The sequence below is a fragment of the Chinchilla lanigera genome, unplaced genomic scaffold (genome assembly GCF_000276665.1).
Source record: "Chinchilla lanigera isolate Chin_1 unplaced genomic scaffold, ChiLan1.0 scaffold00166, whole genome shotgun sequence".
NCBI classification, from domain to species: domain Eukaryota; kingdom Metazoa; phylum Chordata; class Mammalia; order Rodentia; family Chinchillidae; genus Chinchilla; species Chinchilla lanigera.
The window spans coordinates 1,541,614-1,553,285 of record NW_004955567.1 but is presented as its reverse complement, the minus strand read 5'-3'; the positions used below and the strand labels follow the sequence as shown (position 1 = coordinate 1,553,285).

General features: G+C 62.9%; 2 protein-coding genes across 4 annotated transcripts in view; one reads left to right on the top strand and one right to left on the bottom strand.

Annotated features, from left to right (window-relative positions):
• Leng9 (leukocyte receptor cluster (LRC) member 9) overlaps positions 1–1,907 on the top strand; it is a gene marked incomplete in the record, with an annotated part of 6,883 nt that extends 4,976 nt beyond the window's left edge. Inside the window, 2 exon segments of the mRNA XM_005413414.2 lie at positions 1–1,087; positions 1,660–1,907. Of these exon segments, the coding sequence (XP_005413471.2) occupies positions 1–1,087; positions 1,660–1,907 (1,335 nt within the window).
• Positions 1,116–11,672, bottom strand: part of Leng8 (leukocyte receptor cluster (LRC) member 8) — a 12,634-nt gene continuing 2,077 nt past the window's right edge. Inside the window, exons 2-16 of one of the 3 annotated variants that reach the window (XM_005413379.2) lie at positions 10,311–10,441; positions 9,372–9,543; positions 8,950–9,051; positions 8,199–8,309; positions 7,332–7,584; positions 6,955–7,096; positions 6,653–6,856; positions 6,019–6,297; positions 5,800–5,940; positions 5,391–5,676; positions 4,525–4,626; positions 4,370–4,438; positions 4,143–4,272; positions 3,859–4,066; positions 1,116–2,340 (exon numbers count right to left, since the gene is read on the bottom strand). In XM_005413379.2, coding sequence (XP_005413436.1) covers positions 2,178–2,340; positions 3,859–4,066; positions 4,143–4,272; positions 4,370–4,438; positions 4,525–4,626; positions 5,391–5,676; positions 5,800–5,940; positions 6,019–6,297; positions 6,653–6,856; positions 6,955–7,096; positions 7,332–7,584; positions 8,199–8,309; positions 8,950–9,051; positions 9,372–9,543; positions 10,311–10,348 — 2,400 coding nt within the window. In that variant the 5' untranslated portion in view covers positions 10,349–10,441 and the 3' untranslated portion in view covers positions 1,116–2,177. Of the gene's footprint in view, positions 2,341–3,675; positions 4,067–4,142; positions 4,273–4,369; positions 4,439–4,524; positions 4,627–5,390; positions 5,677–5,799; positions 5,941–6,018; positions 6,298–6,652; positions 6,857–6,954; positions 7,097–7,331; positions 7,585–8,198; positions 8,310–8,949; positions 9,052–9,371; positions 9,544–10,310; positions 10,442–11,672 lie in introns of those variants that run through there. The other 2 variants (XM_005413378.2, XM_013509248.1) reach the window with 2 other exon arrangements.

Here is an 11,672-nt window from a genome sequence, read left to right as displayed (position 1 = left end):
CCCACTATCTTGGACGTACTGGACGGCGGGGACGCCACGAAGCCGCCCGACCCCGACGCAGAACTGCGCGAGGACGCCCCCGAGAACCCCCACCCCGACGCAGAGCTGCGGGAGGACGGCCCCGAGGACCCCCACCCCGACGCAGACGCCCCCGAGGACCCCCACCCCGACGCAGACGCCCCCGAGGACCCCCACCCCGACGCAGAGCTGCGCGAGGACGCCCCCGAGAACCCCCACCCCGACGCAGAGCTGCGGGAGGACGGCCCCGAGGACCCCCACCCCGACGCAGAACTGCGCGAGGACGCCCCCGAGGACCCCCACCCCGACGCAGAGCTGTGGGAGGAGGAAGCCGACCCCAAGGACTCCAAGGCCAGGACGCAGCCCTTACGGGGGTGCCCCGCTGGAGCCCGGCCTGCAAGGAGGGTAGAGCTGGTAGAGGCCGGCGGAGCCGCCCGGGGATCGTGCCTGCCCCCTCTAGAGGTGGAAGCCGACTGGGGTCCGGGGGCCTGGGCCCAGGACAGAAGGGCCCCGCGCCAGCCGCGCCCCACGCACTTCGTGGCGCTCGCGGTGACGGAGCCCAGCCTTCGGGCAGAAGTGGCCAAGGCCCAGGCGCGCCTGGCGCTCGAGGCCCCGACCTGCACCGCGTTCCTGGTGCCCCCGGCGGCCCTGCACCTGACGCTGGCCCTGCTGCGCCTGGCGGGCCCTGGGGAGGAGGCGGCGGCCGCCGCTGCGCTGAGACGCGCCCTCCCAGACCCGACGCTCGGGGCACCCCGACAGCTGCGCTTCCAGGACCTTGTACTCCTGGGCCCCCACGTGCTCTGCGCCCCACCGACACCCACTCTGGCAGGCGTGGCCCAGCAGCTGGGCCGAAGGCTGGAGGCCGAGGGGCTGGAGGTGCTGCAGCCGCCCGGTGGGCTGCACCCCCACCTCACGCTGGCCAAGGTGCCCCGTGGCTCCCAAGTCCGCCTCCCAGAGCCAGCGTTCTGCCTGGACGAGGAGCTGGGGACCCAGCCTCTGGGAAGCCTCTGGCTGTGCCGCGTGGGGAGGGCCGGGGACACCTACAGGCGCCTGGCCGAGATCCCCTGGGGTGACGGGGCAGGAAGGACAAAGCCAGCTCTCTCTCTCTCTCTTTAATTTTGGCTTCTCTCAAGCTTCCAAATGGCGTCAGCGCTCCAAGGAAAGAATGAAGGAAGGAGGGGAGAGGAGGGAGGGAGGCAGAGGGGGCGTCTGGAAAAAAAGCAGCCCGACAGTCCAGCTGTTTGCAAACTCAGCACACCCTCCATTACATGGCAGAAGAGGGGGAGGGCCGAAAAGAAAGGGGGAGGAAGGAAAAATAACTTAAATAAACACACACACAAAGAAAAGAGAAGGAAACATGACGTGAGCTGGTGATCCATGAGGCAGGGAGGGAGGAAGGGTAACCGCTTTACCTGTGCTGAACCGGGGAGGGCTGGGGATGGGGAGGAGGGAGGAAAGGGGGAAAAAAAACCAGAAGAGACATTGGGGGCGGAGGGAGGAGGGACACGAGACAACTTAATACAACTTGAGGGCAGGCGGCCCGGCCGGCGAGGTCCCACGCTGCCTCCAGGTCCTCGGTGCACTGCGGTAGCGCTGGTCTGCGGTGACGTTGGCATTGGTGATTCCGGGGTGGGGGCCCAGGGCGGGCACAGTCTCTAGGCGGCTCCCTCACCCCAAACACTGAGGCCCCAGAGGGCTCGGCAACAAGAGTCTGTGAAGAGGCCGAAGAGGCGCTGGGCGCGGGCTGGCTGGCGGGCTGGCACCCGATGCGGGTGGGCGCAGGTGGACGGCCCGTCTTCATCCCGCAGAAGGGCCCAGGCACAGGAGGGGCCAGCACGCCGGGTCGGTGCCGCAGTAGGAGCTCGAGAGAGAGAGAGAGAAAACACTGAGACAGCATTAGTGGAGGTGAAGGTGGACACGGCCTGCAGACCCCACCCACCCGCCACCCCTTCTCCACCCCACCCACCCCTCTGAGACAAAAATAAAAATGTAGAAAAATCTCTGTACAGACATCCCGGTGGGAAACGGGACAGGGACGGAGGCTCTTCCCGGAGCCCACTCCCCATAAATTCATTTACAACCCAAGTCCATGGCTCAAAAACAAAATCCGCAAGGCGGTGCTGGGACCAGAGCCCCGGCCACCCGGGCTCGCTGGGTGCTCAGAAGGCTGGCAGCTGCGCCAGGCTGAGGCGGCAGTCGATGCTGGAGTTGTCGGGGCCCATGTAGGCCAGGCCCAGGGGCTCTAGGAAGGCCCGGCAGGCGGCCTCGCCCTCGAAGGCCAGCTCGGCCTGCAGGTAGGAGACAGGCAGCGCAGGGCGGAAGCTACGGAGACAAGAGGAGAGAGGGATGAGGCAGGCAGGCAGGCAGGGGTCCTGAGTGAGGAGCAGGTGCCCCCCTCAGGCACCCACAGGTCTTCCTGGCCCTGTTGGCCCCCCATGCCTCCCAGCCTCCCCCCTCTAGGGCTTGGGGGGCCCGGGGTAGGGCTGATGGCCCCAGTCCCCAGCTGTACCCCCCTCACCCACACTTACCTGTCCAGGAAGGAGAGGGAACAGGAGTGGAGGGGCTGGAGCCAGACCACCCCGAGCAGGGAGCGGCGTGGGCAGAGGAGGGCAGGGCCAACAGCCTGCCTGGGGTCAAAGTGCCCCCGGGCACAGGTGTGCCAGCCGGCACTGTTAGGAACTGGCAGGAAACAGCTGTCTGAACAGCGTCCCGCTGACTTGGGGGCCCCTCCCTACAGGCTGTGACAGAGGACCTTTACTCGGGAAGTGCCTCTCAGGACCTGCACCTGATTCTGCCTGCAAAGCCTGTTTTCTGCCCGAGGCTGGCTGCACACCCCATCAGGAACGTGGCTCTGAGATCTGAGCGGGTCTCGTGTGCCAAGAGCCACGCCAACCTCATCAAGAGGCCGGAGAGGAAGGGGGTCCGTGACGCTGTGCCACCCCGCAAGGCCAGTCACGGGACAGGAGTGGACAGATACCCACTGCACAGGTGCATGCCCGGTGCAGCCCAATCTGAGGACCGAGTGGCCCCTACCTCTCCCCTCCACAGCCAGGGATCCCTGTGCCATGTGCTCCGCTGCCCCTGCCCTGGCTGCCTCGCCCTGTCTGGCTGGAACTACAGCCTCGCTTATCCTTCAGCTCACAGCCCTCCTCAGCCACAGACAACGCTAGGCTCCCTACCACCTCTCTGATCAGCTGCCTGGGCCCACGGAGTCCCGAGCAGGACTGTTCCACCCGGCGTCCCTGCGTGCTGGATGCCTACAGCATGCTCCTCAGCAGATGTGTGCCAAGCACACGTGCCCCAGCACCGCCATGCCCTGGAGGCACGTCCAACCCCAAAGAACTGGGGGCTGAGCCGCGCCGAGCACCTCCTCCCCAGGCCCAGCGAGGATGAAGGCCATGCCCAGTCCTCGAGGGCCTGGCCCCCCAGCCCGCATGGCCGGTCCCTGCCACGCTCCCTCGGCACTCCTGCCACCCCACAAGGAGCTGAATGGGAACCAGGCCTCGGCTCGAGACCAGAAGCTGAGGGCGGGGCCGGGCCTTCCTAGCCTCTCTAGCGCAGGGGCACTGAGGAGTTGCAACGGACAGGCGGAGGCCTGCAGGGGCACCAGGAGCCCAGCCGAGTCAGATTCCGGCGACAAGAGCAGGAGGAAAGGCAGAGGGAAAGCACAGAAGAGGTGAGGTCGGGAAGAGGAGTCAGAGAGGGGGACCTGGACCCGAGGACAGCAGGGCGCAGTGTGAGCGAGGGCGGAGGAGGCTCCAGGGTGAGGGCAGAAGCCCGAGACCGCCAGGAGCACAGAGGGTGAGAGGTGTGGCAGGGCCACAGCGCGGTGCCACATACGTTTTGATCATTGCCTTGAGGGCAGCCTTGCGCTCCCGGTCTGCGAACTTGTCCACGAGGTAGCCAGACATGCAGGGCGCGTGGCAGTAGAGCCGGAAGAAGCGGTGGTAGTTGCCCAGGGCCCAGGCTGCCCGCAGTGCCAATGCATGGGCCACACAAGGGTCTGCCTTCAGCTCCCGCGTGAGGTACGCCAGCTCGGTGGTGATGTCTGTGCCCAAAACAGTCTGTCAGCAGGGGGCCACCCTGGGCACCCTGGGGTGATGCCAGGGGGGCGGGCCTCTCACCTCCTGAGTTCTTGGTGAAGATGTAGTAGAGGATCCGGTAGGCAGTAAACTCGCCCACGTTGCCTGGCAAGTTCTCCGCGTAAAGAGACTTGAGCTGTGTCTGGCACTGGTTGAACTCTTCGTGGTCACCCTGAGGGCAGGCAAGGGTGGGGGAAGCAGCACTGTGAGGCCAGGCAGGCGCGGAGGCCGAGGGTAGCACGGGGAGGCCCAGGAGGGCGGACACGCACCTTCTCCAGGGCGATGCGGGCGTGGGTCTCATACACCTCCACGGTGAACTCCGTGCGGACACCTTGCACCTGGCGGGGGGTGGAGGGAGACACACAGTCACACAGAGCAGGGTGGAGCCGGCAGCCACACTGGGGCCACCTGGGGTTCTCCTCACCGTCAGGTCCTGCCGGATGGATTTCATCTGCTCGCAGGCAAAGGCGTAGTCCTGCTTCTCCTTCCAGTGGGACTTGACCATGCACAGGGACTTCTTCAAAACCTGGCAGGAAACGAAACAAGACTCATGGGCAAACAGGCAGGGGCAGCCGGGCGAGTGCTCCCTTTCCCGTCCGTCGCTCGGCTCTGTGAGATGACAGTAACACCAAAGGCGGCAGCGGGGGCTGTGTCTGGATGTCCCCCGAAGCCTCATGCGGTCATAGGCAGGGCTTTCCGGGGGGCTGGATCCACAGTGTGTGGTGCTGGAATTAAGCGTGAGGACAAATTCAGTCCACTGACTGGTTTGGCACGGCCCTGAACCCAGTAGCCTGGACTGCCACCTGCTGCAATCAACTGCTTCTCCTCTGTGGCACCCTCTGCCGTGCTTCCCTGCTTTGGAGCCAGCCACCTATGGATTGAAACCTCTAAAAACCGAGCCAACTAAACCTTTCCTTCCTTAACTGTGGGCATCGGGTATTTTGTCTCAGCAACAAGGAAAGTAACTAAGACAGCAGGCTAGTGACTCACTGCTGCCGTAAAAAACAAAGGCACAGCCGCAGCAAGGGCCAGTGTGTCCCCCACACCGCTTCCTGGGGCGCGCACCTGTCCTGGAGTGGAGCACCGTTCACCTTCCTCTCTGCCCCAGCCCTGGGAGCCTGTGCCCAGGAAGGCTTCCATGGCCCTCAGCAGGGGCAAGGCAGCACGCCTTCTGCAGTTCCAGGAACAGGGCTGCCTAGGCTCCAGCCAAGCTGTGAGCGCCCTCCCAGGGAGAGGCCCCAGGCCTCCAGCCAGCACCTCAAGGGGGAGACTGCCCTGCATGGGACTTACTGTTACAGGGCGCACAGTGGAAGGGTCCGGGGCACAGGTGAGACGCAGGTAATGCTTGGTGATGTCTGGGCAGGTGCCCACGATCTGCAGCTCCTGCCAGTCAGGGTCAGCCCCGCCACTGTCCAAACTGCTCATCTGCAACACCAGGGGCTCCAGGCGCAGGCGGCGCGAGTGCCCGTGCTGGAACCGGGCCGCACGCTTCTGCTTCTTCAGCTCACGCTCCGGGTCCTCACACTCCAGCGCAGCCATCTTCTTGCGGCTGCGCTTCGTGGGAGCCAGATCATGCCTGCGAGGAAGGAGGGCACAAGGAAGCAGGCGTCTCCGGCCACCGTCCGGCCTCGGCCAGCTGCCCGCTGCCCAGGCCACCACCCTGGCCGCCCAAGCCTGCGATGCAGCCCCCGAGTCTCACCTCTTCCCTCGCTGTGCCCGGCCCCGGCCCCGGTCCATGTGGGCGCCCCGACCCCCGCGGCCCTTGGGGGGTGGGTTCCTGCGGGTCACAGGGTGACACTCGTTCCCCGAGTAGGAGCTGTCAGAGTCTGAGTGGGAGTCACTGCACAAGGAAGCAAGAGAGTCAGGTCTTGGCAGCGCACCCACCCACCGCCCCCCCAGCCGCTCTGCCTCTGCGCACCTTCTCCGGAAGTGGCGTGTGGGGGACCTGGAGGAGGAGCGGGAGCGGGAGTCCGTGCTGGAGGAAGAGCTGTGGTCCTTCATGAAGACGTTGCGGTTGCCGAACTTGGCGAAGCTGCTGCCCCGGGCTCGGCCAGCACCCCCAGCCCCGGCCGCCCCTCGCTGGGACTGGGCGCCCCCGCCCCTGCTCACTGAGCCTGCCCCCCTGGGAGGGTGAAGGCTGCCAGGGGCCTCCCACCGCTTCTTCTTGGGGCTCTCAGCCACAGGCTCCCTGGTCAGTCTGAAGATACCGAGGGGTAGGGAATCACCAATCCAGCCACCACAGTGTGAGCCTGCAGGCCCTGCCACCCCAGAGCGGAGGACTCCCCCCGCCAGAAAGGACGCGCTCACCCCGGAGACTCGGTTGGTACAGGGCAGGAGAGGGAGCACCCCAAAGTTCTGTGACTGGGCATGTTTTCCACCGCTGCAGCCTGCAGCCCGGCCCACCCCAGAGGCTGGCCACAGCCACGCTGGGACCCCGCTGCACCCGCAGGCCTCCCACCCAGGGCTCCACAGCCTAGGACTCAGCACTCCGGCTCCTTGCTCCAGAGCCCGGCCTGAACTCCACCACCCTCCTCCGCTGCACCCAGACTGACCCCGGTAGTGGCTCGCGGCTCCAGTCGATGGTGTAGGCTGAGCCGTCCTGTAGCCGGGCCTGCAGCACCTCCTTGAGCAGCTTCTCTGTCCGGTCCTTATCCTCCTCTGACTCGCAGGCCGTGAAGCAGCGCTCCACATACTCCTTCATGTCTTGCGGCCAATCATCAGGCTTCCCTGACAGGTTCCCCCGAGGGGAAGGCCCACTGTGGGGACAGACAAGGGCCTAAGCTAGGACCCCAACCCAAGCAGAGGCCTCATAGGACCCCGTTCAGGGCTCAGGGCGGGCCAGCAGGCACCTCACCTGTGGTTCTGGGCTTTCTCTGGGTTGGGCTGGGGACCGAAGCTGCTGTGCTGGTTCTCGGCACTGGAGCCAAAGCCCTGGCTAGTGACAGCAAAGGGCCGCTTCTGAATGTTGAACTTGAGGCCCCCTGTCCCAGGGGCCGCTGTAGGGTAGCCAAGGCTGAGGTTAGGCCCTTTGGACACACCAAGGATGCCTCAGAACGCAGGACAGCACCAAGGGCAGAGGGGCCAGGAACTCAGACTGTAGCAAACGCACCCACAGCAGCCACCTCCAGTGTCAGGACCTCAACAGCCAGATACCACACCCGGCACATCTGGCGCCTGGGAGCTCTGAGGATCCTGCCCCATCCCTGGCCTCCTGGGGCTTTGCCAACTTACGCTTCATGCGGTTCCACAGCTGCTGACCCTTCTTGGGCTTTGCAGGCTCAGGGTAGGTGTGCGGCCCGTAGGCCTGGCCTGCAGGGGGCCCCGCTTGGCTGTGCTGCGTGGCGGGGGCTGTTCCAGGCTGGGGGCCACTGCTCAGAGTATGGGCCCCGTGTGGGGGATTCGAGGGCTGTGGGGGCTGGGCCGCCGGGAGCTGCTGCGGGGAGGCCTGGTAAGCCATGCTCTCGTCCATGCCGGGGACTGGGGGCTGCGGAGGTAAGCAGGTCTGAGCGAGGAGGCAGTTCTGGAGCTGGCCTCACCATGACATGACGCTGCAACCTGACTCCACTGCACACGGTGGTGACAGCACATCCCCTCCGGTGGTGCCCTCTGAGCACAGACAGCATGGGGAGGAGCATCCCCAGAAACCCTACTTGGGTCACCACCTCCCCTGGAAAGAGCTGACTGAGCAGAGATCACCAGCTTGAAAGACAGTATGTGTGGGTAATGGAGCTCGGATTCAGACCCAGCTCGACCTCCATCCCAAGCACTGGGCTCCGCCGTCCCTCCAAGCTGCACTTAAACACAGAGCAGACCGCGTGTGTGCGTGCACGTGTGAGCATGTGCTGCAGGGAGACACAAGACAGACTTCCGCGCCACACAATGCTGCCACCCCTGGCCTTGCCCAAGACACAGGCCCACCCGACTTCAGAAACTATGCTTTGCCCTCCTCATTTTTAGGTCAGAAGCTGCTCGGAAGGAATAAAACACGGTGGGGGCTGGGGAGAAGCAGTTTAAATAATATGGGCAACTCCCCACTGTGAGCCCCCAAACCTACGTCCCCTGCTCGAGCCTGAGCGGGAGCTGGGGGCACAGTGTTACCTGGTTCAGGGTCCCTTGGTGCTGGGGTGCCGAAGGCTGCTGGGGGGTGGCTGAGCCGTAGGAGCCGGCCATGCCGTACTGGGAGGGGGAGCCGTAGTTCTGGTACACGCTCTGCCAAGGGCACAGGGGAGGCGTTAGTGGCAGGCCGCCCGTGCCCCCTTCTGCCTGCTCAGACCATGCACAACCTGACTGCAGAGCCCTGGCCCTTTGCTCTCCACTGTCCAGGAGCAACAAGTCCTCTGTGTCGATGAAAAGGAAACGCCTGTCAGCCCCCATCCTGCTTACAGGAACTCTCAGAAGGTGCCACTCAACTCTCCCTCATCGCGTGCTAATTCCAAGCCCCACAGTAATGAAGTAAAAACCAAAACTGAATTTTAACAAAGCTTGCATTGAAGATACACATGCAGCTGCTGGCAGAAACACATGCCCTGTAATAAGGACCGTGAGGGACAGGGACAGAGCTGGGGAAGCTCTCGGGAAAGCTACAGTTGGGAGGCCCTGAAGGCGCTGTCTAAGCAGACCCCCAGGTGGGCACGTGGGGAAGGAGACAGCTGCAGCAGAGCAAAGCACGAGTGACACGGCGTGCGCTGGACATCATGGTCTCCAGGCAACAAGGAGCCTGATGCAAACGGGGGACGGGCCGGAACCAGAGTGGAAGGTGGGGCCTTGGGCCTGAGCGTGGCTGCTACTCCACCCTGGCACTGCTTGGCCACACTCTGACACACCCCATGCCCTCCAGCAAGGCACTCACCATGGGGTAGTAGTAGCTATAGGGGTAGGCATAGTTGTACTGCTGGTACCACTGGTAGTACTGCTGCTGCTGCAGGGCGGAGGCTTCTGCCTGAGACACGTACTGCGGAAACAGAGGCCCCAGGCTGTCAGTACCATGGCCCCCAGAGGGCGGCCGCTCCACTGAGGGTGACTGCTGAGGGAGTGGCCTGACCACCAGACTCAAGCACCTAAGGGACAAGGGACAGTGTCTCCCTCTTCAGGACCAAACCTGCCTTGGCAGTCTCAAGGACCAGAACCCCACCCCAAGCAGACTTACACATCGGAAAAGCATCTTTTTAACACTACCCCTCAGAGCGCCCTATCCCGGTGAGAAGAAGAACCAGGCCAAGTCCCTCCCCTGCGGCCCCACTCAGGGTTCCCCAGTCCTTGTGGCCTCCTCACCTGTGCACCGGCTACAGGCCCACTGCTGCTGGCCTTTGAGCTGCCAGCGGCTCCTGCTTTGCTGATGCTGGCCAGGGCCTGGCGGGCCTTCTCCCACTCGGGGTTCTCACGCATGGGGGTCTCCATGCCGTTCTCTCTGCCAGTCCCGGCCACCATGCTGTACTGGGAAGACCTGCAGAGAAGACGTCAAGTCAATCAGTGGGAACGTGGCAAGAGACAGACACCAGACCTCAAACCCCAGATTCAAGCTCCGACCTATCTGAATCTACGTCTTCTAATTACACTAGGCTTAGAAAAGCTTGAGAGCTCTCCGTGAGAGAATAATGAGGTTCCCCGTTTGTGGGACCTATCTGGGGGACTGGCACACAGCAGACGTTAATAAACCAATGGGTGGACAGCGTCTGCAGAATTTAACATTACGAGTCTAGCCTCTAGTAGACCTCAGTGTTTTGAGAAAAATGAACTTCACTGGGTGTGGTGATGCCCTGTAATTCCAGCACTCATGAGGCTGAGGCAGGAGGATCACTGCAAGTTCGAGACCAGCCTGGACTAAAAGTGAGTTCCAAGCCAACCTGAACTGCATATCAAGACCTTGTCCCAAAGAGACAAAATAAAAAAAGTCCATGAATTGTCTGTCACCACCCACAGTCACCACACTGTGTGGAAATTACGAATTAGCAGAAAAACAAGTAACTGAGTACTGAAAGGTCCTTCTTCCTTAAAGCTGCTTGAAAGAAGCACAATTCTCTGCCGTGAATGCCACGCTATAAACATGAACACTCAGAGATGAAGACTTGCCCTTCTGCAAACTATGAACACGTCCCCCTTCTGCGCCTTGCCTGGGACTGCAGCACCTCTTCCCTGGCCTGTGTGAGGCCCCCCAGCGGACTGCACTGGGTCCCTGAACGCCCCCCCCCCATCCCTCCAGCCCCTACTAACCAATCTGTGCTACGCTGGTCACCCACGTTGGCCGCCATCTGGACCTTGGGGTGCAGGGGGTGGGTCTCGGGAGCCAGGCTGCTTTCTCACTGTCTGTGCAAGAAAGAGTAAGTTAGGGAGACCCGAGGAGCCTGAAACACAAAAAGAGGAAAAGCTGGTGAATTCACAAGAGGCCAGACCAGAAGGGGCATTTGAGGTGTTAGGACTTCTGTTTGAGATCAGACCCAGGGGGTAAAGACATGAAGAAGATTCTGGGTGTGGAACAAAGGGGCCAGCATCGAATGTATGGCGCTGGCCTTCCCGCTGTGCCACAGGTGGCAAATCAAGGGTTTGACAACCAGGAAACTTGAAGTAGCTTCCCAAACAACAAGGTCCGAAATCTACAAGAGGAAAAGGAGGGTGAGAGGCAAGGGAAAGGGGCCTCAAGAACAGAGTCTAAAAATAACTCCAAACTCTGGGTGGTAGCGCCCGCCTGTACTAGCAGCACTGGGGCTGAGGCAGGAGGATCCTCGAGTTCGAGGCCAGCCTGGGCTACAGAGCAAGACCCTGCCTCAAAAATAGGATACTAAGTAAATAAATAAAAATAACTCCAGACAGCAGTGATTTTGAGGAAGCAGGAGGACGCTGCTCCAGGGAGCAAGGTCTCCAAGAACTTTGCAGGCGGGGAAACCTGGCACGAAGGAAGCCTTCTGAGGCCCTGTGGGGAGGAGCTGGGAGAACACCGGCAAATGCAGGCAAGTTTGAGGACTGGGGGTTTTCTGCCAGTTCCTCTGAGGAGAGGCGTAAGTTCAGGTGCTCGAGAGGGAATCTCCCTTGGAAGAAATAAATTCTCAGGAAGCACCCAGAGATTCATTTCAGAACAGTTCCCTACGGGCGGAGAAGAGGCCTGCTGCGAGGGTTGCTAGCAGGGAGGGCTGGGAGCGAGGAGATCGCCCAGGCTGACAAAGCTTTGAGGACCCCCACGAGGGCCCCCAGTACGGGGGGGAACCGCTAAGGGTAGGAAAGCGTCCTGGACGGAGAGGGTCCTCTGGGGGCTGCGGCTGCGAACTGGGGGCCGCCAGCGCGGGAGGGATTCCCTGAGGGGCGGGAGGGAAGCCCGCCGCAGAGCCCGGAAGTCCTACGGCAGGCTAAGGCGGAACAGAAACCCCAACAGGACGAACACCTCGAAGAGGACGCGGAATTGAGCGGAGGACAGGAGTCCCGAGTGGGGGGCCCACGGGGGATCAGGCAGGAGGGAGACAGGGTAAGAACAGCGGAGGGAACGGAAGAGAGGTCGCCGCGCGGGTGAGCACCTAACGACCCGCACGCCCCAGGCAGGCGCAGGAGGACGCCGCGCCTGGCCGCCGTCGCCGGGGCAACGGG